General features: G+C 42.0%; 1 protein-coding gene across 1 annotated transcript in view; it reads right to left on the bottom strand.

Annotated features, from left to right (window-relative positions):
* Nucleotides 1-26,318, bottom strand: part of CLIC4 (chloride intracellular channel 4) — a 138,598-nt gene that overhangs the window by 58,913 nt on the left and 53,367 nt on the right. The window contains exon 2 of the mRNA XM_073615472.1: nucleotides 2,894-3,003. Coding sequence (XP_073471573.1) covers nucleotides 2,894-3,003 — 110 coding nt within the window. The remainder of the gene's footprint in view (nucleotides 1-2,893; nucleotides 3,004-26,318) is intronic.

The following is a 26,318-nucleotide window of genomic DNA, read 5'->3' as shown; positions in this document are numbered from 1 at the left end:
AGTTCTGCCCTAGATCTAATGACTGAGATAAAGTCATAGTCATGGGATACTGATCTAGCCAAATACATGAGGAGGGGTAGGAATTACTGGTAGTTGTATCCTTTGGTTCATAAATTAGCTAACCATTAAGTAAGGTGCAGTGCTTTGGGGAGTATAATAAACTCATACATTCATATTTACATCGTTTTACTTCAGATGGTCCCCCATTGGTAAAATTAGGAGAAGTCATTTTTCTATATTGTGGTGAACTGTGGTACAGGATGCTGGGGGGGGGTAGGTATAAGATGTCACCAGTGTTGGGTATACAAATGTTGGATTCAAGTCGACCATGTTGGTCAAGGAATGGCCGGTGTTGTGCCGGTCACTCCACTATTTTTGTATGTTTATATGTTCAAAAAATTTAATAAACAGAATTTATAAAAAAAAAAAAAAATTATAAAGAGCACTGGTAGTCCCAGAATTCTGTGATACTAAGAGGTTGATTTACAACTGGAGTGCAAAATCTGGTGCAGCCCTGCATAGAAATGAATCAGCTGCCAAACTTTGCACTCTTCAGTTTTAGTAAATCAGCCCCTAAATGTCACTCAGAATATATTACTGAATGCCAGTAAGAATTTCCCAGAAACCCTTGTGTGGAGAGTTGCAGAAAACAAGTGCTTATGTGTGAGTTGTCTTTAACAGATGCATTATGAATTTGTATGAACTGTATTAATGCACTCTCTGTTCCAATAGATTTTTAGTTAAACACGTGTAAAGCTTTCCTGTTTTTACTTGGCTATATTTAGCTTTTATTTTCTTTAACATAGATGTAACTTATGTAGAATTTAATGTGGTTTTCCACGGAAGTGTAGAAATGAATGTGCCTTATGGATACATACAGTATACACACACAAAACAGTATATTGTTGAAGAGAGATTCTGGGCGCTAACAGCAACTTTCATTGTTGCCAGTTTTCTCTGCACTGGTTGCCTTCTCTCTAAGCTTTTCAGCAATTCACTGTTTTCCAACCTGTCCTCAAATTCTAAGAATGGTGCAAGTTGTGGGGGTTAAAAAAAACGTACATGTACAATATATAGTGATTCAAGAATGTGGTAACCATAAGGCATAAAATTAAGGTCGGACTTGAGGACAAACATGAAACACTTAATCCAGGCAAATACAAAAAGACATTTGCCTGTCCTTAAGGCTCCATGCACACTAGCATTTTTTTAGGCTACAAAAATGCTGGAAAAAAAGGTTAGATAAAAAATGCTGGTAATAGTTTTTTGTAGTAGCAGTTTAGCAACGTTTAAGAGCGTTTTTGCAGTAAACAAACAAAAAGCTCAAAAAACACTATTACTAGTGTTTAGCAGCGTTTCTGCTGGAAAAAGGCTCCAAGAAATGCTACAAAAACTTTTTTTCTCTGCTCCTAGATGCTGAAGCTCAGAAAACGCTAATAGCCTAAAGTAGTATACATAGACACATAAGATAACACTACTTCACTTCTAGTGTGCATGGAGCCTGAAGCGGTTAAAAGGCTACATTTGCCAAAATAATGCAGCAGCTAACTAAAGATTGACCACTTCAATACAGGTCACTTCCTGCCCAAGCCAAGTTTCAGTTTTTAGCGCCGTCGCTTTTTAAAAATGACAATTGCGTCATGCGACACTGTACCCAAACAAAATTTTTAGCATTTTGTTCCCACAAATAGAGCTTTCTTTTAGTGGTATTTGATCGCCTCTGGGGTTTTTATTTTTTGCTAAACAAATAAAAAAAAAACCTTTATTTTTTTCAAAATTTTAAAGTTTGTTTCGGTTATAAAATTTTGTAAATAAATATGTTTTCTCCTTCACTGATGGGCACTAATATGCAGCACCGACAGGTGACACTGATATGACGCACTGATGGGCATTGAAAGGCTGCACTGATGGGAATCACTGATAAAGGAGGCACTGGCAGGCATTTATGATGGGCACTGATTGGCATACCTGGTGGTCCTATGTGAGCATCCTCGGGGGGCTGCGCTGATAATCACTACAGACCCCCCCTGTTAGGAGAGCAGCCGATCGGCTCTCCTGTCAGAGGCTCTTTATCGAGATTGGTGTTGCCACACCGCACCACCAATCGCCCCCAAGGGTGCGCGCCAGCTCATTATCCTGAAAGACATCATACGATAACGGAACCACCGCCCGGCCATCATTTTGCTATAGGCCGGGCAGGAAGTGGCTAAAGTGATTTTTAAAACTTATTTTTTAAAAACATGTAATACTTACCTGCTCTGTGCAATGGTTTTGCACAGAGCAGCCCCGATTCTCTTCTTCCCAGTCCCCCACCAGCGCCTCCCTCTTGACCAGTGCCCCCCCAATAGTAAGCTGCTTGGTATAGAGGCACTGGTGTGTGCTTGCTCCCGAGCCCCACTCTATGCGTCCATAAGACACAGAACTGTGGCTTGGCCCCACCCTCTCCTCATTGACATACTAGCTGTGACTGACAGCAGTAGGAGCCGATGGCTCCCGCTGCTGTGTCTCAGCCAATGAGAGAGAGACCCGGGACAGCCAAGACTCCTGTACTCATCGCTGGATCAAGAGGGGACACAGGTGAGTATTTGAGGGGGCAGCACACAGGTTTTTTACCGTCATGCATAGAATACATAAAAAAGTAAAAACCATCAGCCTTTCCAACCACTTTAACTACAAATTCTTATGTCTGAGGAAAATTGAAGAATCAAAAACAACTTTCTTAGGGGGGAAGCTCTTTGTCATAGCACTGGACCAGTGAATCCTACAACACTGGCCATCAATTTTCAGACAACTAATAAATTGAACATTTTACAGAAACAAAAAAGTCACTACAACAAAGCATCAGCACAAGATACTGTCTGCATGCAACTTTGAATTTTACCTTCTGTCTTACCTCTTAAGGTCAACAGTTGTGACATTGAACACTACTCCCTTCAGCCACAAGATCATAAAAAGTCTCTGGGAGAATGGGCAGTTTCCAATGCTCTCCCCATCACTGCCAGCCTAGAGAAAAAAAAAAAAAAAAAAAAAAAAAAAAGGCGTCATCATTGCAGTATCCAAATTGAATAAGGTCAATGCACACAGAAAGACAAAAGATAATGTTTAAGTACAAGGAGAATTTTGTTTCCTTATGGGAAACGTAACTGAATACTCTTGTTCCATCCACATACTTGTTTCATCTTTTAAAAGGGATCTCAGGGAACCAATCCCCATCCCCTAATTGCCGTGTTGGTTTAAATAAAAAAAAAAAAAAAAAAAAAAAAACAAAGCCACCAACTCTAAAATCACAGCCTTTACTTTCCTCAGGGCCAGTTCACAGCACATGCAGTCTAGTGCATTTTTTTTCTGCATCAAAAACGCATGGAAAGTAGGTTATACGGTTAATGTGTACACTCCCTACTGGCTGTGCATCATTGGGGTCCATGCAGGCTACAGGAGATTTGTACAGGTGACAGGTCATTGATGAGGAGGGGGGGGGCAGGCAGTATTAGGCACAGACTTTAATGCTGAATCACCAGTCTCAACTACCTGGGATAGGGGCTGACAAGGGCCACGCCACAGTGGACTTTGAGTAAAAAGTTTGTATGTATACAATACATACATATGAGGGGGGGGGTTACTTTGCTCATAAATGGGCTTTAAAAGAGTATTAAGTCCCAAAATTTTTTGTGGTCGCTGCATTAGTTTTCTTTTTTAGGCTCTTTTTCTTTTATTTATACATGGTCAGCAAGTCTGCTTTTCAAAAGAGAAAGCTGCCCTTCAGATGTAGCAGTTTCAGGGTTGAGACAAACCATTTACTACTGACAGGAGTGGTTACAATTACCAGCTATTATTCATTCATGTAGAACCTTTATCCCAAAAAGAAAAAAAAAGTGGTTGCTGTAATGGATTATAAAGTGTGAGCTGGAATTTGGCTTCAATTTGTTAGTGTATATAAATTTGCTAGTGCATCTAATGGTCCTTACACACTATGAAAAATGTGTACAAAAAAATACCACTTTCAAAGAGATTATACGATAATCTGATCATTAGTACACAGCTTTCGAGAGCCAATCACGACTTTATAACGATATTATCTGTTGGGACAAGCACGAAAAATGTCCTTCTATGCTAACAGTTCATATGATATTCGTTTAATTAGTACAGTTGCCGAAAGTTCGAAAATGCAATACAAATACACTACAACACATGACATCACTTCTGAATTTTTATTCTATTGTACGAGAATTCGTGTCAATTTATTAAACTTTTAATTTTCGATATGAGACTAGCATGCAAATAAAAACAGACGATCATTCATCCAATAATCTCATCGTGTGTACCAGGCATAACGCCCCCCCCGCTGAAAAAAAAAAAAAAAATTTTTTAAAGTCAGCAGCTACAAACACTGTAGCTGCTGACTTTTAATAAGGACACTTACCTGTCCAGGGAGCCTGCGACGTCGGCCCCCGGAGGCCGATCCTTCCATCGGATCGGGTGCTGGCGCCGCCATTCTATCTAAGGGAAACGGGCAGTGGAGCCTTGTGGCTTCACTGCCCGTTTCCTACTGCGTATGCGCGAGTCGCACGGCACTTTGTGAATGGGCGGCTGTCTTCTGGGACACACACAGGTCCCAGAAGACCGCGCGCCCAATTTCCCAGAACACCACGCGAGGGATGAAGAGAAGGAACAGCTCCGCAGAGAGGGAAGTGGCAGATTAGGAAGACTGCCTAGCAACAGGCTTTTCGGGTAAGTAAAAACATTTTTTTGTTCAAATGCTTTTTAAAAAAAAAATGTAAAGAGCCAGTTTATGTAATTTTTTTTTTTTTTTTTTTTTTAGGGTGGACCTCCACTTTAGTCATTTCTTCATTTCAAATGGCCATTTATTCAGGAGCACTGAAATGAATGGTCGCTCAATGGCTTGACATGCTTAGTGTGAATGCCCGTTTAAGCACGTCAGGTGTTTTTTAGCGGGTAAATGGTCCTCTCCTGAACGCACTGGCTGCGGGTTTGTTTTAATATGTTTGTTTTAAGAAATGTTATCATGCATAGGTCGTGAAGTTTATTTTCTTCAAATAGGAGGACAACATATAGCAAGACAATGCTAATCAGGGATTTGCTTTCATTTTCTGACCAGCAGTAGAGAAATGGCAAGAGGAAAATAGTATTTTTTTTTTAAAAGCAACACTTGCAAGATTCAAGGTATTGCAAATTTATAGGTTTCAGTTCCTGCAATTAAGTAGGAAGCCTATTGATAACAGTAGTGCATCTTCCTTTCTACAACCAGCCCCAACAACCCCCACCCTACCATCATTATAAGAAAAAAGTAGAAAGATTTAAGTTTCCAATAACCTGTTACATTTTTTAAGAGCCCAACTTTCAACCACTTGCCAGCTACAGGTATCAACCTTTTATGTAAAAGCCACCCTAGTGGCTAAATAGCCACAGGATGGCTTTTACAGGCAGTGGGAGTTCAACTTATCTCTCCCCACTGCCTGTCAAGCTCACCCGCGGGCCAGGCATGAAAGCAGGGGCTTCAGCCAGCTTACCGCAGAGCTCGTCAAGGACTGGAAGGTCTCCCAAGAGCTCTATAGCATAGGAAATCTAAGGCGACAAGCATTTTCATCACTTTCGTTTTCCCAGATGTAAACAGCGCCATTTAAAAATTTGAAAAGTATTTGATCACACTGATCTTGGTGTGATCAGAGGCTTTTAAGGGCAGAGGAGACATCTTGGGTCTAATAGACCCCAGATCTCGCCATATAGATTACCTGTCACTGCATATTGCTATCACAAATGGGATGTTTACATTGCTTGTGACAGCAATAAACGTAATAAAAAAAAAAAAAAAAGGTGCAAAAAATAAATAATGCAATAAATAAATAAAAACACACATTTAAAAGCGCCCCTGCCCCCCCTCCCCCCCCCCACCATCGCACACAAAGGAGAGCCCACGTGTACATGTAAACGGCAATCTATATACACCTTCTCTGTCATTTTAAACTGGTAACCTGTAAAGGCTTTTAAAACTTCACCTATGGCAGTTTGTTGCCATTTTAAATAGCGATATGTTCGGTATCCATTTATTTGGCACAACACCATCCTTTATATATTTTGCAAAAAAGTGGGTACTATATTGTGTATATTAAAATTCATGTGTATTTTTTTGTGTTAGAAAAAAAAACGCTGCACAAATAGTATGACAAAAAAAAAAAAAAAAAAAAAAAAAAGCAAAATCCTCCATTTTATTATCTAGGTCCTCTGCTAAAAAAATTAATAAATATATATGTTTGGAGGTTTCAAATAATTTTCTAGCAAAAATTACTGGATTTTTACTTAAACAAAAAGTATCAGAAAAAGGCCTGGTCTTACATTGCAAAGAAGATGCTTAGGCACTTATTAAATGATTTTAAAACACAGTACGAGATGGAAAGCCCCTTAGAGTACAAGATCCAAGCTTTATTACAAATTGCCAAGCCCTAATCTACTCCACTTTTCCAGAGTCACCCAGTTATAGCAGGGCATTGCACAATCTTTTCACATTCTGCTTCCAGAAGAGTATAACCTATTCTTAGCACATCCTCTATACCAGTGATGGCGAACCTTGGCTCCTATATTTTAGAACTACATTTCCCATGATGCTCATGCACTCTGCACTGTAGTCAAGCCTCATGGGAAATGTAGTTCCAAAACATCTGGGGTGCCAAGGTTCGCCATCACCGCTCTATACCCTTATCCTTGATAAGTAGCTCTGAATCTTGGTACAGCCAACCAAATAGAGGTCTATACTTAAACATATCTCAGAGTAAATAAAGAACAGTGAGTAATTTATTAACCAGACACATTATACAGCACTTCATAGAGCTCAGAGAACGATTCACATCAATACTTGTCCCAAAGCAGCCAATATCCCTACCACATTTATGTAAGCATATACTCTAGATCTAAAGTTAATCCTTTTCATACTAACTTATGAAAGATGAGCAATATTCCTGTCAGGATGAAGACAGTCAACCTGAATTTATATCACCTGCCATGCAAAAAAAAGCTGCAGCTAAGGCCAGGTTCCCACTGGTACGACAAACATTCCGACATTGGGAGCTTATGTCGCATGTCGTGTGAAAATCAATGTTTCCCTATGGGAGCCGTCTTAACTGGTCCGACGCAAAAGTCGGTCCGACTTTGAAAATGCTCCGTGCACTACTTTTGTCCGACTTTGATCCTATTTCAGCCCATTTAATATCACTGAAGTCGGATCAAAGTCAGATCGCCGTCTTGACTGATCCGACTTTGGCATGAGACTTGTGCTCTGATGATCTTGAAGGGGAACTCCACACCAAATTTTTTTATAAAAAAATGGCATGGGTTCCCCCTCCAAGAGCACACCAGGCCCTTCGGTCTGGTATGGATTTTAGGGGGAACCCCCCACGCAGTTTTTTCGCTGGATGCATGGTGTGCCACTACTTCTATTGGCACGGAGCGGGGTCACCGGGTGATGTCACCTGGAGGCCCCGCCCCTTACATCACCACCCGTGGCATGACGTCATAAGGAGCGGGCCTCCGGTGACCCCGCCCCATGCCAATATAAGTAGTGGCCCACCGTGCACCCGGCATTAGAGCGGGAGAGTCAACATCGGAAGAACAACAGAGGGAGAAGACAGCTGAGAAGAACCGGCAAAAGAGCGCGAAGACAGCGGACAAGACCCGGACAGTGGATAAAGCAGCGGACAGAGGGAGAAGAACCGGAGAGGGCTAGAAGACATTAGCGTAGAAGACTCGGAGAGGGGAGAAGAACCAGCAGAGGATGTCGGTGGAGGAGGCAGAAGAGCCAGAGAGGGGAGAAGATATCGGAAGAGATGGAGCTGCCTCAATAAAATTACTTTAAAAACATGTGTAATGCGTTTTATTTTTGACACTTTTTTTTTTAGGTGAATGGGTAGGGGTACAATGTACCCCATACTCATTCACAAAGGGTGGGGGGCCAGAATCTGGGGGCCAACTTGTTAATGGGGGCTTCCAGATTCGGATAAGGCCCCCACCCGCAGACCCCAACAACCAAGGGCCAGGGTTGTTGGGAAGAGGCCCTTATCAACATGGGGACAAGGTACTTTGGGTGGGGGGGGGCACCCACCCCCCCATGTTGAGGACATGTGGCCTGGTACGGTTCAGGAGGGGGGCCACTCGCTTGTTCCCAACCCCTTTCCTGACTTGCCGGGCTGTGTGCTCGGATAAGGGTCTGGTATGGATTTTGGAGGCACTCCAACGCTGTTTTTTCGGCGTGGGGGTTCCCCTGAAAATCCATACTAGACTGAAGGGCCTGGTATGCTCTTGGAGGGGGAACCCATGCCGTTTTTCTTTTTTTTTTACGTTGTGCATGGAGTTCCGCCTAAAGATTTATACCAGACAGTGCCTGGTATTGGTCGGGGATCAAAGTTGGATGCCTATTCATTGAAGTCGGATGCATAACAGACTTCAAGTCACAGGGCAAAGTCAGATCCAAAGTGGTACGACTGACGTGTTGTACCAGTGTGAACCCGGCCCTCAGACAGAGGGTACATTTTACAGAGCAATTAACATAAATGGTGGGTCTCAGGCTGCCAATTAATTAGGTATATTGGCCAGACAAGAAAGGTGCAACAAGGTGTACAACCCCTCTGGACCAGAACAATTTTTACATTTATGATATTGGCCCGTTTACAAGGCATGGTCTAAAAAGTTTCATGAATGGTATCAGAAAACAGAACAGACAATAAAAATAAAATTACTTTTATTGCCCTTCAAAATAGTCACCATCCTTCACAACACACTTTTGGCAAAGTTCATAAAGCTTCCGGAAACTGTCAAAGGCCTCTTTAGGAATCGATCGCAGAACCATGGTCACACATTGGATTACTTAATGGATGATGCCATCAGCATTGTCTTGACCTTGGACTTCTGCAGGCGACTTTTTGGGTCGCGGGGAACGCCATTCCATCGATTGCCGCTTGGATTCCAGATCGAACTGGTAGCACCAGGTCTCATCCCCTGTGATGATGGTTCGCAGAAAGGATGGATCCTGGTCCCAAATATTAATGACATTTTCTGAGGTTTCTATCTGTTTGCCTGTTCTGCTGGTCAACAGCAGACCCGAACGTGGCTCATCCTCAGTCATTTCCTACCTGTCACGAAAACATTTGAACCAGTCGTAAACGCATATTTTCTGCTCACGGCTTCTGTCCCATACACTTCCAACATTTCATGTGTCTATGTTCCCCAATTTGTAGCAGTACTTAATGTTCACTCGTTGTTCCATTGCACTGTGACCCTACCTCTCACACTGACTACGTTGTACTGCACGCTAGGTGGCGCTTCTCAACGTGTCTCTGGATAGCCAAGTGCATGTGCTCTTACTTGGCTCATGTTGCCATTGACATATCGGACCAGTCAAAACTTTAGACACACCTCATATTTCGACAACATTGTCATTACCCAACAAAATCTTTTTTTTTTTTCCCCAAAAAAAGGGGGAAATGTTGGGGCTCTGGACCTATGCAATTAGGATCATTACGCTGCACTTTACAGTCTACTGCCTTCTAGTGATAAAGTGATGCATTACATTTTTTATGGATTTGTGAAATCTGGTAAAATGTTGCCCTAGGGGCTCTATGGGGTTACTTTTAATGCTATTTCAATAAATATCTGACTTTATTCTGATACACATGTTCTATATTCTGTGGGTATCCAACAGTCCCTTTTCTCCCCATTTTCTTCCACTTTGTGGGTTTTAGTAAACAAAAAGTTACATTTTTAAAAAATATTTTATCGGCGTATAACACGCACCCCAAGTTTAGGAGGGAAGGAGGGAAGTTTAAGGGAAAAAAAAACAAAAAAACTTGCTTTTTAAATGCCCATCAATGCAGCCTTATCAGTGTCCATCTGCAGCCTTGCCCATCATTGCAGAATGATCGGTGTCCAGTTGCAGCCTTGCCCAACAGTGTCCATCTGCAGCCTTGCCCAAAATTGCAGCATGATTGGTTTTAAATTGTTATTGACTGCAGTTCCTCTTTAAATTGGTCTAGTTTCTATATTATTTGGGTTTTCCCCTAAGGTCAGACAATTGTTTGCTGTTGCCAGAGAGTGTTCTCCGGGAAATAGGGCAGGAAGAAATAACTGGGTTATAAATTGTTACCGCTGCTGAGATAGCCAGAGCTGGATGTCCTGTGTACTCGTCTCGCAGTCCCGCCCCTTGGCCCGGCTCCTATGATGGACACAACACCGGTCCAATGGCGGGATGTAAATGCTAGGAGGCGGGACTGGGCGGGACTGCGGAGCCAAGCCTAGCTGAGTACACAGTACACTCGGCTCAGTCTATTTTCGGTGGCTCTCGCTCCCTCCGAGGCAGCGGTTCGGCGTCCCCACGATTTTCCCCTGATTTTAAGGGAAAAACAGTGCGTGTTATACGCCGATAAATGCGGTATGTTTCTTGTACAAAGCATTTTTAAGTTATTTACAAATGAAGTACAGGCTTTTTTTTATTGTTTACATGGAAATGCAATAGTTTTAGTAATGTTTTAGTAAATATAAACTGCTAAATACCTTCTCTCATCAGCAGTATATAGCAGTCTTAGGACTTCTATCAGAGTCCGGCCGAGCACTGGTTAAAGCTTGTAGGAGGAGTTTCCATTCTCCCTTGATTGTCTAATGAGGCTGCAGGACCCCTGACCCTTTGTCTGGGCAGGGCTGATTGGCCCTGTACTGATCGCATGCACCCTTCCAAGAAAAAAACAAAAAACAAAAACTTTTGGCACATGCTCAGTTTGGTGTATATTGCTAGAGTGAATCAAAAGGCTCTGTTCTATCAGCAGATTGTTTGGGGACAGTAGTGGAAGAAGGGGAGGATCAGAGAAGACAGAATCAAGCAGCCTTTTTACACAATGCCGAGAATTAACCCCTTATGTTCCACAGTGAGTAGAACGAGCATGCTTTACTGCATATACAGACTGACTTTACTGTTGTGGGTTTAGTAACACTAGGTTTTCTTGTCCAACATATCCAATTTTAAATGGGAATGTATTAAAATTACAGATGAACATGCAAGTAAACATAAAAGAAAAAAAAAAAAGTAGCAGTAAGGATGGTGGTGTTAAGTACTGTATGTGTTTGGATGGTAGGAGGAAACAGAATCATGAAAAAAAAACAAAAACCAAAAAAAAACCTCATGCACTTTTATGCCCTGTACACAAGGTCGGATATTCCGACAACAAAATCCATGGATTTTTTTCCGACGGATGTTAGCTCAAACTTGTCTTGCATACACGCGGTCAAAGTTGTCGGAAAATCCGATCATTCTGAACGCGGTGACGTAAAACATGTACGTCGGGACTATAAACGGGGCAGTAGCCAATAGCTTTCGTCTCTTAATTTATTCTGAGCATGCGTGGCACTTTGTACGTCGGATTTGTGTACACACGATCAGAATTTCCGACAACGGATCTTGTTGTCGGAAAATTTTATAGCAAGCTCTCAAACTGTGTGATGGAATTTCCAACAACAAGGTCCTATCACACATTTTCCGTCAGAAAATCCGACCGTGTGTACAGAGCATTAATCTAATAATCTATAAACTCCATTCAGCCTGGGTCCCTGGTGAGATATGAACATAGCACCTAGATCTGCAAGAGGGCTAATCACTTAGCACGGTTCTGCCCAAGAAATATATTCAGTCCTATTAGCAGTAACAAGTGATGTCAGGGATATAGCGAGCGGCTCACTTCACACACAAAGATCTGTATTTTCCAGAGGCGCAGAAGACTGGAAGGTCTGTGCTCTAAAGTGCCAAAATTAAACAGAAACCTGATGCATCTGAAAGACACTATTCTGCTGGTGAAACTTTCCAGATGTGCCCGATGATCCAGGCTACAGAAGTACACATACTGTCTCTGTGTATAAAAACAACAGAATAAAAGTGTGGTCGTTATACAAGACCTTCATATAATTAGAACAAGTAAGAAAACACAGAAGGCAGAACGATACTGACTTGCATAACTCAGATTTTGAAGGAAAAGAGACAGGTTTTATTACATGAACACTTTCAAAAGGGGCTATCTGTAAAGAAAAAGTTCCAAAACCACTAATAAAAAAAGACAGGAGCACAAACACATTCACATGCATCTTGGCCTCAAATCAGACCATAGCTTTGCGTTAAGGGCCAAAGCTTTGTAAAGGGGGGGGGGGGGGGGGGGGGGGGGGGGAGAGTTTTCCTACACCTTGAATCTGTAATGTCCTCTACAAGCATGGATATGCAGTGATATTGACAGTCAGAAGAGACGGAGGAGATGTCATGTGCATACAGGTGCCTTTCATAGGCAAACAAATGGATCTTAAAAGGGAATCCCACTGCTAAACATGTCATGAGGCACAATTATGTAATACACACCTACAGTATGTGCAATGTCAAATATATAGCAACTTATATCAACATACATTTGGATGTATTCCCATTGATTTCAATGAAACACACACACAGTACAAAGGAGTGAAGGGCAGAAATGTGTTGACGATCTGTGAAGTATATTATACACACACACACACACACACACACACACACTGTGGCTGTTGGTTATGCACTGTACATTACGACATTGAGAAGGGAGGGGACATGATCCGCAGAACAAATGCAGCTTTGTGGCGCTGGTCGTTGCTACGAGCCACTTCCGGCCGAGGCAGACTCAGTAGACTCCCACTTGTAGTTCTTAGGACTCTGCAGATCACATTATCAGCACTGATTCTGGGCAGGATTAAATAGATCAATCCCACATACTCACTCCTAGATGCACTGTCCCGCCTCTGCAAGCGCCCCCCCAGCATCCTGCACTTTATGAAGGAAACGCCTTCATAAAGACCTTCCTTAACCCTACCTGTGTACGCTTGAAGCGTGCCAAAACCCCTTAGCACGTTCCAAGACAGGTATAGCACACATTATGTATGTTAGTTCTTTTTGGGCTTGCCCACACCAACCTTGCCCTCGTTAGAGTGATCTGTATTCAGAAGGCTCTTTAGAGAGCATTTCACAGGTGGTGGGGAAGTGTATGGCTTACTTTACCCCTTGAACCCTGCATTGCATATGGTTGCTAGGTGGTGCCACTTGAATGGCCACCGATTTGTTGGAGGGCAGCAAAAACATGGTTCAACAGCAGCATTTTACCACCACTCAACTTCTAGTGTTAACAAGCCCTTTGATAAACCACCAAAAAGGATTAACTATTAGACCTCATTTATACGGAGAATATTAATGCGCACATCCGCGTGAAGGCTGTGTTTCCCTATATGTAGATGTATAGGTGTTTCTATTTATGTCAGTTTGGGATGCAGCAGTTGCATGGCCTCAGCAGCTGTGTACCAATATGCTATCTGTATGGGTGTGGGTCCCCGAACACCGACAGTGTACACATTCAGGGATCCGCACCCACATAAAATGTCATAGATACACAGTGACCATGTCCATGCAGCCACTGCATCCCAACTGACATGAACAGAAACAGCTGTACATCCCTGAAGGGTTAGACACAGCCCTCACACAGGCATTTGCACTGATACACCCCGCCTGAAGGATGCCCCATTTTTACTCGAGTTGCTCTCTGAATATCATCTTGCATTCGGATTGCTCAGACAGCATTTCACAGACAGTGAGGAGTTGCTGGACTTCGGTGCTGCAAAAATTTAAAAAAAAAAAAAAAAAAAAAAAAAGTGTGGAGTTCCCCTTTAATATTCATGCCACTCAACCAGTATTTCGGTCCGATATGAATATAAAATGGGAACCCCACAGCTAAGAAACAAAAAAACAAAAAAACAAAAAAAAAAGGACATGGAACAGAACTGCAAACATGACAAATCATGCCTTTAAAAGCGGAGTTTCTCCCAAAAATGGAACTTCCTGTTTAAGGGAAGGTGACCCCCTGACATGCCCCATTTGGCATGTCATTTTTTTTTTGGGGGGGGAGCGGTAACCCTCTTTTTAGAGGGTTCCAGCTCCCACTTCCTCCCAGGGCACTGCAGCGAGGGAAGTCTAGGGTGCACTCAGGGTGTGGAGCCTACACTCCATCTCTACTACGTGGCATCTTAGGACCTCTTACAGCATTCAGCCATTGTGCCATGTTGATGTGTAACTGTATAGGCCACATTTTTCTCAGCAATAATTTATTGTTTGTCATATTTGTGAACTACATATAGTATAATAAATTTCTATTTTTGTATAGAATACGCATATTGTTTATTGGTGACACATAACCATCTGGGCCCTTAAAATCCCACAAGGGGGAACCTTGCTCTTTGTATATTATACAGCAAAAGGAGGGTAGTTACACATAAACTAACAGTGTGGCTGGGATTCAGTCACATACACAATGCATCTGTTGTAGGGAGGAAATCCTGGAGATCAGCTTTAAATTCTGTCAAGGCTATCTGGGCTACTGTCAGGATTTATATTGATGTCAGGGTCAGGTGGCTGCAGCACTCTAGCATGCACAGCATCGGACAATCCAAAAGTGTCAGAGGCCAATAAAGTCTACCCTATGACATATTTTTGAGGTCTGTATCCCCTGTGGGAGGATCCTCCCTTCTACTGGTTCTGGTGACCATTGTCATTGAGACAGACAGTGAAGGGTAATCATAGATTTCAGAGACGTTATTACAACTGGGTAATAGCAAACATTCTAGCGACAAACAAGACTGGGATGATCTTCAACTTGAGAGATTTCCTCCCACTTTATATTGCAGATCTAGGACAGAAAATGAAAGAAGCCTCCCTCAGCAGGATTAAGATGGAAAAAAAAAAATCTGATAGGGGGTTTATCTTTTCCATAGTCAATCCAAAAATAAATAGATTGCCTTTACACATACTTCAAAATATAGTATATGGACAACAGGGGGGAGCGAAGTTAGGAAGACTGTGTGTACATTTACCAGTTTTGTTCAGAAATCCCAACTCAAAGCTAAAATCTATTTTTTTACCGTTGAACCCCGGGAATGTTTCAAAATCAACCCTTGCAGTGGCTGTCCTTGACCCCCACCCCCGTAAGGGTTAAATGCTTGTTTAAGCCAGCTATGCATAAATTGAAATTGAGCCAGTTCAGCAGGGACTGGCCGGATTTCGATCCATGTAGGGTAGAGCTACACAATTATTCATTAAAAAAAAAAAAAAAACGGCAATTGTTTATGAACATTCCTCAGCGCTGGGAGATAAAAGGAAACATTGTAACATTTCCTTCTAGATCAAAAGGGAAGAACTTCTGTCTGCAAATGAGGTCAGTTTAAACACTTAAAAACTAAGCCTTTTTCTGACACTTGTTGCCTAAAATCAGTATTTTCTGCTAGAAAATGATACATTCAGCCTGCCCACACATGGTTCACATCTCAGCCGGTTCCTGCTGAACCGTCTATGGCCTGCCTAAGAGTTGTTTCTGTCACATTCCTGGAATTCAGCTTTAATGTGGTGGTGACATGGTCATATCACACCTATGTGTGCATTTATTTTAGGACACAGTATGACAATAGAGCTATTTAGATCATGTCATCCACCCTGCAGTGTGTCACAGTACACACACTGAAGTCCTGAAGTATTATCCACACACTGCAGAGAAAGGCATCCTCCAACGGATGCCTTTCATAGCTTAAATAGCCAGGAAATGCAAACGTGCGATTCCAGTTTAAAGTAAAGAAGTCATGGAAGCTTACAGATCAACAGCTGCACTGTAGTACACTGTACAAAAATATATTTCAATATAAATACGGATGGAGAGGATCTTCAGTCCTTCATGTGTTCACAGACCTTCTATCGCTTCTAACACAGGCGATAATTGGACAGTCTTTCATATAAAACTAGCACAGCACTTCTGACACTTGTTCATGGGGAGCAGTATGAGCTGGAAGTGCTGATGTGAGAATTCTCCAGCATAATGGAAGCCAAGGGAATATACACAATATAAAATACAACTCAAGTATACAGGAAGAGATTTACAAGGGGTACTCTGTCCCACCTTGCCCATAATAAGCAGAATTTGCTACAATATATGTAATAGCTACTGTAGATTGGACATATGTACTGGGATGAGGTCTGTGTTTCACTGCAGGAAAGGAAGAGGCCAGGACCTGAAAATCAGATTACACAACAGACAGAATAAGACCATAATTAATCTTATCTTATTAAAGCCGATTAACTTCTGTGAAGATAGTGGAAAGTGTCTGGAGCTAAAGATCAAATATTGTACATTAGAATATGAAATACCAAAAATGCAAAAGGATTAGAATATTACAGGATTGACACTTCCAGAAAAAGTTGCCCATATGGAGTTATAGCAAAAAAAAAAAAAAACACACAACAACTCGCAGGATACAGGAGAATGACTTTGGCAATCTCAGTCAAACTGCAAGATTTGACTTAGAGACATCAGTTTTCATGCACGTTGATATCAGTTTACTCAGGGGTTCACACCACAACGTTGATGTCCCATGTTGCAGATTCCTGCGCAGAAAAATCCACACGCGATACTAGCGTTGTGGTGAGAACAGGGCACAGAGAACAATTGTTTTTGTGTCCTTGCAGAATGCGTGCAGAAAAACGGACGTCTCTGTGCATGGTGTGAACAAGGCCTAAAGCTCATATATTCAATGTAGTCTAGGCTGGTAAAGAAAAAAAATCCTGGAAGGATCTTGTAGTTCAGTAATGTCCATCTAAAAAAAAAAAATCAAGAACCACAACCCTCCAGAGCTACAGAGTCGGGGCTAAATAATAAGAACAATGCTGGAGACTCATACGCCAGGGCTAACCGCCCAGTGTGCACCGGGCCTTACCTGTAAAACCCTTTTCTTGACATACATTACAGGACACAGGATTTGTCTTGGACCATGGGTCCAATTTTTTAAACGCACATTTTTTAAACGTGCCCGGTCCCGCGTGCAGAAGCGAACGCATACGTGAGTAGCGCCCGCATATGAAAACGGTGTTCAAACCACACATGTGAGGTATCACCGTGATCGTTAGAGCGAGAGCAATAATTCTAGCCCTAGACCTCCTCTGTAACTCAAAACATGCAACCTGTAGAACCTTAAACGTCGCCTATGGTGATTTAAGGGTAAAAGTTTGTCGCCATTCCACGAGGGGGCGCAATTTTGATGCATAACATGTTGGGTATCAATTTACTCGGCGTAATTTTATCTTTCACAATTTAAAAAAAAAAATTGGGCTAACTTTGTTGCCTTCTTTTTTATTTAAAAAAAAAAAGTGTATTTTTACAAAAAAAAGTGCGCTTGTAAGATCGCTGCGTGAATGCGGTGAGACAAAGTATTGCAACGACCGCCATTTTATTCTCTAGAGTGTTAGATAAAAAATATATACTGTTTGGGGGTTCCAAGTAATTTTCTAGCAAAATAATATATTTTTAAACTTGTAAACACCAAAATCTCAGAAAGAGGCTAAGTGATTAAAGTAGATCCAAAGCTAAAAGCGACTTTATTATTGGGTAGAATGTGGAAGTGTTTTTATTGTTGGGACCCTCTTGTCACAGGACAAAAAGTGATAAGTAATCCAAAATGTTACAGTCATTAGAACAAGAGGTGAGGATGGGGACTGTCAATGGGATTTTGTTTAACCACTTCAATACCGGGCACTTTCCCCCCTTCCTGCCCAGGACAATTTTTAGCTCTCAGCAATGTCGCACTTTGATAGACAATTACACGGTCATACAACACTGTACCCAAACTAAATTTTGGTAATTTTCTTCCCACAAATAGAGCTTTCTTTTGGTGGTATTAGATCACCTCTGCAGTTTTTAATTTTTGCGCTATAAAAACGAAAAAAAAAAAAAACGACAATTTAAAAAAAAAAAAAACAACAAATAAGAAAAAAACCTGATGGGCACTGATAGGTGGCATTGGATAGGCAGCACTGATGAGGAGCTACTGACAGGCATTACTGAGCAGCACTTTGATGGGGCACCGATTGGCACTTTTTTGGGCACTGACAGGCATTTATTATGGGGACAGGGGGGCAGGTGTTGGGCCCCTTTTGATGGGGGCTGTGCTGATAATCAAATATGCTGATTATCAGCACAGACCCCCCGACAGGGAGATCCACTGATCGGCTCTCCCTGTCAGCATGAACCGAGGAAGGCCACTTACCGGCACTTCCTGGTTCACGAGATTATCAGCTGTGATTGGTCACGGCTGATCATGTTGTAAGAAGCCTGTCAGAGGCTCCATATCACGATCAGAGTTGCGGTGTGTCACACTGACACACTGCACCCCAATCGCCACGCTGCGGGCGCGCGCCGGCTGTGTTATCCCAATCACGTCATATGACGTCTGGTCAGGATGTCACAACCACTTTGCCGCCGTCATTCTGCTATATGGTGGGCGGCAAGTGGATGTAAACCCTCACATAAACCCAGTAAAGTGAACAGCCTCAGATATACACAGGGATAAAACAAATCTCCCTACACAAGTCTTGCATGTATAGCTGCTGTCTTCATCATTATATACTGTTTAGAAAGTGCTCATAGTTGTTACAGATTGTCTCTTCCTGTTCAGCAATGCAGTGAAGCCTGGGCATGCTGCCTAGACAGTTGACTGGAGGAAAGGCACACACCCCCTCTCCTCATAGGTTAAGACTTTCAGCTCTGTCCCTTAAATAGTTCAGGGCTCTGCTAATCAATTTATAGCATCCTCCCCAACACAAAACTCAGGCTGCTTTTATCATATGTGAAGAGAACTTGTCAGGAGTTATCAGGCTGATAACAGAAGAAGGGGCAGGAGACAGCCATGGGACATAGTGCTTTGAAGAGAGATAACAAAACACTGCAGATATGTGCCCAGCTCAAAATTTCATGAATCGGGTTTACATCCACTTTACGTGGGTTTGAGCAGAAAGAGGGGAAAAAAAAAAAAAGCCTTACGGTCCCTTTGTAAAGCTTATGGATAGCAAAGAGCCGTAAATAACTGCACACCAGGAATTTGAGACTGAATAAGACAAGAGACTCTTGACTTGCAGGCACCCGCTGATATCTACTGCATGCTGCAACTTATGGTTCACTTAATTGATTTACAAGTTCATAATTGTAAGTAAACATTTGCAAGAGTAACCAACTACACAAAGAAAAAAAAAAGTAGGAAATACATAATGAACTACAGAATTTCTCTCTACAAAGGCAATAGGCTGACTACTAGTGCTGTAGGAAAATGGCATGGCGTCACTAACAAGGTTGAGGCTTTAGACTGGTAGTCACCACCTTTAATAGCATGCTTTGAAATGAATTATTTATATAATACCATTTTGTTGGTAGCAGCATCTGTTCACAGATGAATGCTGACGCTCCAGACAATTTGAAGGAGTTTGTGACTGAAGTACTGCACTACACTACAGTCCATATATAAAATCCTCTATACCAAAGAATAGATTTAAAGTAGAACTCAAGGCAAAATCCTTTCTCCCGGCTTTTAACATGTAACAAAAGCTGGATTTTATTTGAATTGAAGTACGTGCAATATATATTCTAAATAAATCCGTTAAGTGATTTTACACTATTGGAGTATTTCATCACCATTTAATTCCCTATATGCGCAGTTTATAGACAGTCATCTGAGCAAAGTATGGCATTTGAAAAGAGATTCTTCAATATATTCTGAGTTTATTTTGCCAAATACGAGAGTGAATGGCAACAGCATTCGGTGAGCCTTTTTCTTAGGCTCGATTCACACTAATGCGTTTGATGGATTTTGCAGAAATGCAGGGAAATTTTTTTTAACATGGGTTCCTACGGAACATGTTCATACCAATGCATTTTTGTGCTTCTGCATTTGTGGAAAGGGTCTGGGACTTTTACATGCAAAATGCAGCGTTTTGCATGTGATAGACTTCAATGGACCCACATTCAAAAACACAAGTACTGCAATTTTGCCGTGATTTGTGGGTTTTTTTTTCAAGCTGTACATTCACTTTATATAACTGGTTGCTAGAGGAGGGGGCTGGGAAGCTGACCACCGCGTCCTTAACAATCGATGAGTCATCAGCTGTCAGCAGGCTTCCCTGCTGAATGTAAAAAAAAAAAAAAAAAAAAAAATTGCGGGCTTAAAAAAGAAAAAACAAGAAACAAAAAACACATCAAGTCCATACCAGGCCCTTGGGTCTAGTATGGATTCAGAGGTGACCCACCCCCCCAGCCAAAAAAAAGGTATGGGGATCCCCCCCCCAAAATCCACAGCAGACCGAGCATGCAGTAGGCCAGGAAAGGGAGGAGGCGAGTGAGCACCCCCCCCCCGAACCATACCAGGCCGCATGCCCTCAACATGGGGGGGGGGGTGCTTTGGGGCAGGGGGGCTCTGCGCCCCCCACCGCAAAGCACCTTGCCCGCGCATTGATGGGGACAAGGGTCTATTCCTAACAACACTTGCCCAGTGGTTGCCAGGGTCTGCAGGTTGGGAGGCTTATTGAAATCTGGGGATCCAGATCCCAGCCTCCCCCCTATATGAATGAGCATATGGGGTACATTATACCCCCACCCATTCACCAAAAAAAGTAGTGTAGTGTGAAAAAAAAAAAATACAGTAGACAGTTTTTGACAAGTCTTATTAAAAATATCCTCTTCTCCGCTTCTTCCTCCGGTCTTCATCTTCTTCCTTCGGGCTTCTCCTTTTCCTGTCTTTGTCTGGTGTTCCTTCCTCTGCCACCGCCGCCCCTCCTCCGATGCTGCATCCCACTGATCTGTCCGCGCCAGTGTCAAGCATGTCCTAGATAACGGTGGGGGCATGGCGCCATCCAGAGACCCTGCCCCCTTGTGACGTCACAGACCCATCATGCCCCGGGTGGTGATGTCACAAGGGGGTGGGGTCTCTGGATGATGTCATGCAATGGACACGCTTGACTTTTGCGCATACAGATCAGTGGGACGCAGCATCGGAGGAGGGTTGTCGGCGGCAGAGGAAGGAGAACACCGGACAAAGACAACAGAAGAAAGAAGAGAGGGAGAAGGAGGAGGAGAAGCCCGGAGGAGGTAGATGCGGGAGAAGATGGAAGACCGGAGGAAGAAGCGGATACTTTTAATAAAAAAGACTTGTCAAAAACTGTCTATTGTATTTTTTCACACTACACTACTTTTTTTGGTGAATGATAGGGGTACAATGTACCCCATACTCATTCACATGGTGGGGGGGGTGTCTGGGGACCCCCTTGTTAAAAGGGGGCTTCCAGATTCCGATAAGCCCCCCGACAACCACCGGGCAAGGGATGTTGGGAAGACGCCCTTGTGCCCATCAACACGGGGGCAAGGTGCTTTGGGGTGGGGGGGTGCAGAGCCCCCCCCTGCCCCAGAGTACCCATCCCCCCCATGTTGAGGGCATGCGGCCTGGTATGGTTCAGGAGAGGGGGGATTTGGGTGGGCGCTCGCTCACCCCCCCTCCCATTCCTGACCTGCATGCACAGATAAGGGTCTGGTGTGGATTTTGGGGGGGACCCCACGCCATTTTTTTAAAAAATTTTGGCGCGGGGGGTCCCCTCCGAATCCATACTAGACCCTACGCTGTTTTTTTTTTTTTTTTTTCACAAGTGTGTGTGTGTGTGTGTGTGTGTGTGTGTGTGTGTGTCCAAAAATGTGGCAAGCACTGCAAAAAAGCACTGCAGAAACGCTCAAAAGCAACATGCATAGATGTGAATAGAGCTTTAAGGGGGCTGATCCCCTATTCATCACTGGTGGAGGATATCGGTGTATATGCACATATAATTTTTCTGCACTTTTCAAAAACTTTTTTGCACGATTCCCTTAGACATTCACATAAATTTGGATATTATTTGTCTTTAAGTCTAAATATTCTTTTGAGCGCTATTTTGGAAATATTAAATATATATGGATCTATAGATATAGGAGCAGATCGCCACCATTACTGGTAAAAACAATAAAGAAAAAAAAAATAAGTCCCTAAATCTATCCCTTATTTTGTAGACACTATACCATCAATATACACTATTAGTGAGGTTTTTTTCTTTTACATGTTGGCCTAAAGTGAATAATTTTTATATATTTTTTTGGATATGTATTATAGCAGAAAATAAAAAATAGTTTTTCTTCAAAATTGTCAGTCTTTTTGTTTATAGCGCAAAAAATAATTTAAAAAAAATGCATAGCTGATCAAATACCACCAAAAGAAAGCTCCATCTGTGGGGAAAAAAAAATGACCATTTTATTTATTTTAGTACAGCGTCACACGCAATTGTCAGTTAAAGTAACGCAGTGCTATATTGCAAAAAAATGGCCTGGTCATTAAGGGGGTAAATCCTACCAGGCCTGAAGTGGTTAAACAAGATAAAAAAAAATAAATAAAAAACACAACCACACACAGTGTTTTGTACATTTTCAGAAAGGATTGTAATATAACATGTATGTATGTATGTATGTATGTATGAAGACTCCCTTGTCATAGACCAGTAGCTTGATATAAGCTACCTGTGCCTGCTGTCACTAAGACATTTAGGAGTAGCAGCATGCCTTTTGTATCATCTGTCATAATGGGGTTAAAAACCAAAACATTAGCCCTTTATACAGTACAAAAACTGCAGATAATTACTACTATGAAAGTAGCATTTTATACTGTGAAACACCGAAAGATTATATATAAATAAAAAATAATAATAATAAAAAAAAAAAAAAAAAGAAGAAGATTCCCAGAAGTAGGATCTACAGGGTATTTTAACTGGGAGTCAGACATGAAGCTACATGAAAGGTGTAGGGGGAGATTCTTTTTTGCACGGATATATTTTAAACTATAATGCACAATACTGGTAAATTTTTACTTGAAATGTAATTGTAATACCTTATACGAGGTGCGTTCAAGTCAAACTGGGACTTTTGAGTTTATATAATGAAAGAAGAACTTGCAGGGGGTGGAAACTGCATTTTTTTTTTTTTTTTATATACTCCCCTGCTACATTTATTTACTTACAAAGAAAAAAAGAAAAAAAATCTTGCGAGCCACAATGTTCCTATGCTTAATAGACCATCAGTAACAAGTTGTTATATACTACAAGTATATCAAAGATGGATATCCAGCAGCAGACGCAGTTCACGTACTCATAATCGTGCACTAAACCGTAACATAAGATAATTACGTCGCGCTTGATTGTATGTTATATATATATATCCCGCTATTCACATCCATTGTGCATAATTGTGCTAAAAAATTATGAAATTATGTAAAAAAATAGTTATTTAAATAAACCTAAGAAATATCCAAACCCTCCTGTGGAAAAGTAAATAGTATCACTTCTATGCAATTTACATACAATATATGTATAGACCTGTGAACAATCACTATAAAGTGCATATAGTGCCAAAATATATATATACAATCGTGCATAAGAAAATATTAAAGAAGTGACTAAAAACATAAAAAAGCATGCACTGCTTCATATACCATGCGACATGCAAACGCAAAAACCGCAAACTGCGTTTAAATAGCCGTGATTCAAAGTTCTTATATAAGTGTCCCAAAATTAAAATTATAAAGTGCTTCCGTGTCCATAAATATCCATAGACGTCCAAGTCATCCAATGTGCTGAATTCCAGTGATTTAAACGATAATAGCGTGCCACAGTGCCCCCCCACAGTGGTTGCGCTCACCTTAGAGCGTGTGACACAGTGTTTAACTTGTGTCAAACCACGCTATGTAGCCACCCGCTGGGCTGTGTGCGGTAAGCCAGATTGATCTCCACTCTGGGTCAGTTAGGCTCCATAATCATGAAAACAAGGAGAGACTAATAGTGTAATTCCACTTAAACGTTTATTCCAACAAAACAAATTTCCCACAAAGGGGTACTCACATTTCGTGGGTGCTGTTGTGCACCAAACAATCAAAAAGCTCCAAAGGGTATACTGTGTGGTCTGCCGCGGGGTATGTGTTTTTCCCGGCTCAGCTGTTCGCTATTCCTCTGTACGCTGCTCGCTCCGTCCTGGCCCCTCCCCTACGCGTGTTCGACACAGGGAGTCACGTGTCTTCATCAGGGGGAAGACACGTGACTCCCTGTGTCCCAGCCCCTTACCACATGATCAGCTGTCAGTAAATGACGACTGATCACGTAATGTAAACAGAGGCTTGGTAATCTGCATTCCCTCCCCCCCCCCTCACACTGTCAGAGGGACATCGGTCCCTCACATAGAAAACCGTGGCTGCATTTTCTGTGCCCACCAGTGTCAGCTGCCAGTGCCCACTGTGCCACCTATCAGTATCCACCAGTGCCACCCACAGTGTCTCATAATCAGTGTCACCTAACAGTGCCCATCAGCGCAGCCTCATCAGAGAAAAACAGCCCTTTTTTTATGAAACAGTTTTGGGTTTTTTTCCCCAAATTTTTTCAGTCCTTCGATTTATTTAGCAAAAAATAAAAAACCCAGCAGCAATTAAATACCACCAAAAGATAGCTCTGTCTGTGCAAAAAAAAAAAAAAAAAAAAAAAATTTCATTTAGGTACACTGTAGCATGACCGCGCAATTGTCATTCAAAGAGTGACAGTACTGAAAGCTGAAAATTGTTCTGGGCAGGAAGGGGGTTCAAGTGCCCAGTAAGCAAGTGGATAAATAGAGTTCTGTTGTGAATATATTAGTGACCTCATGAGTACTGTAAACATCCGTTTGTATCATTCACCACCGTGCTTCTCTATAGACAATACTTGATTGTGCACCCTCCACCAGCCGTTATACCTGCTCACCTCAAAAATGAGTCAGCTAGACTCAGAAATAAATCTTTACTCCCACTCCTCTATGGTCTCTCCATTGATCAGCTGTTCACCACAAGCCCTTCTCTGCTTCAACCTTCTCCTGTATTTTTCCAATGAATAGAGAGTTGATTTCTCTTATATAGAGCACTGCTCCTTAGACTTTCCTCCACTTCTGTGAAAAATGCTCCAATTTCATGCAATCACAAAAACAGGATACATAGTGCTCTCTGCTTTTAAAAATGTATTATAAAACCCCGCTAAAAAGACACTTACAGGATCATAAAAATCAACCTCATGTGTACAATACAATAGCGCCCGCTGGCTCACCACCACGGCAACGTCATGGGCTCAGCTCCTCCCTTCCGCACACGTATCGACCCCCGATTGGTCTTCCTCGGCAGATCTGTGACTGAAGGACTGGCCCACATGTGCGGCACCCATCAGTAATAGGACACACTTGCCACTCACTACTGCGTGTGGTACCGCCACGCTAGCATCCCTTTTCATACCTGTAAAATTAAAAGTCCCGGTTTGACTTGAACACCACTCATATTACCTCCAGTCTGTTAGCCTTCAGCTTCCCTGGGTTCAGATGCTGATCTTTCCTGCATTGATCCCTTAAAGTGGATGTAAACCCTCTCCTATACCCAGTGAAGTGATACAAAGATGAAACAAATATCCCTACACAAGTTTTACAACTATATCTACTGTCTTCATCTTTCTATATTCTTTAGAAAGTGCACATTGTGTTCCTGTTTCAGAAGTGGGTGTGGAGTCTGTGCATACACCGTGTGTGAGCTGATTGGAGGAAAGGCACACACCCATCTCCACATAGGCAGAGGAACGAAGAAACTTGCAGAGCAGTGCTGTAAATAGACATGCTCTCTTAATTTATAGCAGCCTCCCCAACACAAATTTCCAGCTGGTTTTATCTCCTGTGTCGAAGAACTTGTCAAAAGTTATCATGCTGATAACAGAGGAACAGAGCAGCAGAGAGACACAGGACATAGAGCTTTGGAGAGAGATAAGTAAACACCACATATATACATTGAGGGGAAAAAAGTATTTGATCCCCTGCTGATTTTGTACATTTGCCCACTGACAAAAAAAAAAAATGATCAGCCTATAATTTTAATGGTAGATTTTAACAGTGAGAGACAGAACAAAAAACAAAAAAATCCAGAAAAACACATTTCAAAAAAGTTAAAATTGATTAGCATTTTAATGAGTGAAATAAGTATTTGATCCCCTATCAAATCAGCAAGATTTCTGGCTCCCAGGTGTCTTCTATACAGGTAACACAAGCTGAGATTAAGAGCACCCTCTTAAAGGGAGTGCTCCTAATCTCACCTTGTTTCCTGTATAAAAAAAGACACCTGTCCACAGAAGGAATCAGATCCCAATCTCTCCACCATGGCCAAAGACCAAAGAGCTGTCCAAGGATGTTGTTAGGGACAAGATTGTAGACCTACACAAGGCTGGAATGGGCTACAAGATCATCGCCAAACAACTTGGTGAGAGGGTGACAATAGTTGGTGCGATTATTCGTAAATCAAAGAAACACAAAATAACGGTCGAACCCCCTCGGTCTGGGGCTCTATGTAAG

This window comes from Aquarana catesbeiana, linkage group LG02, assembly GCF_042186555.1.
Source record: "Aquarana catesbeiana isolate 2022-GZ linkage group LG02, ASM4218655v1, whole genome shotgun sequence".
NCBI lineage: Eukaryota > Metazoa > Chordata > Amphibia > Anura > Ranidae > Aquarana > Aquarana catesbeiana.
The sequence above is the reverse complement of the archived record's forward strand: the minus strand, read 5'-3'. Positions and strand labels throughout refer to the sequence as shown.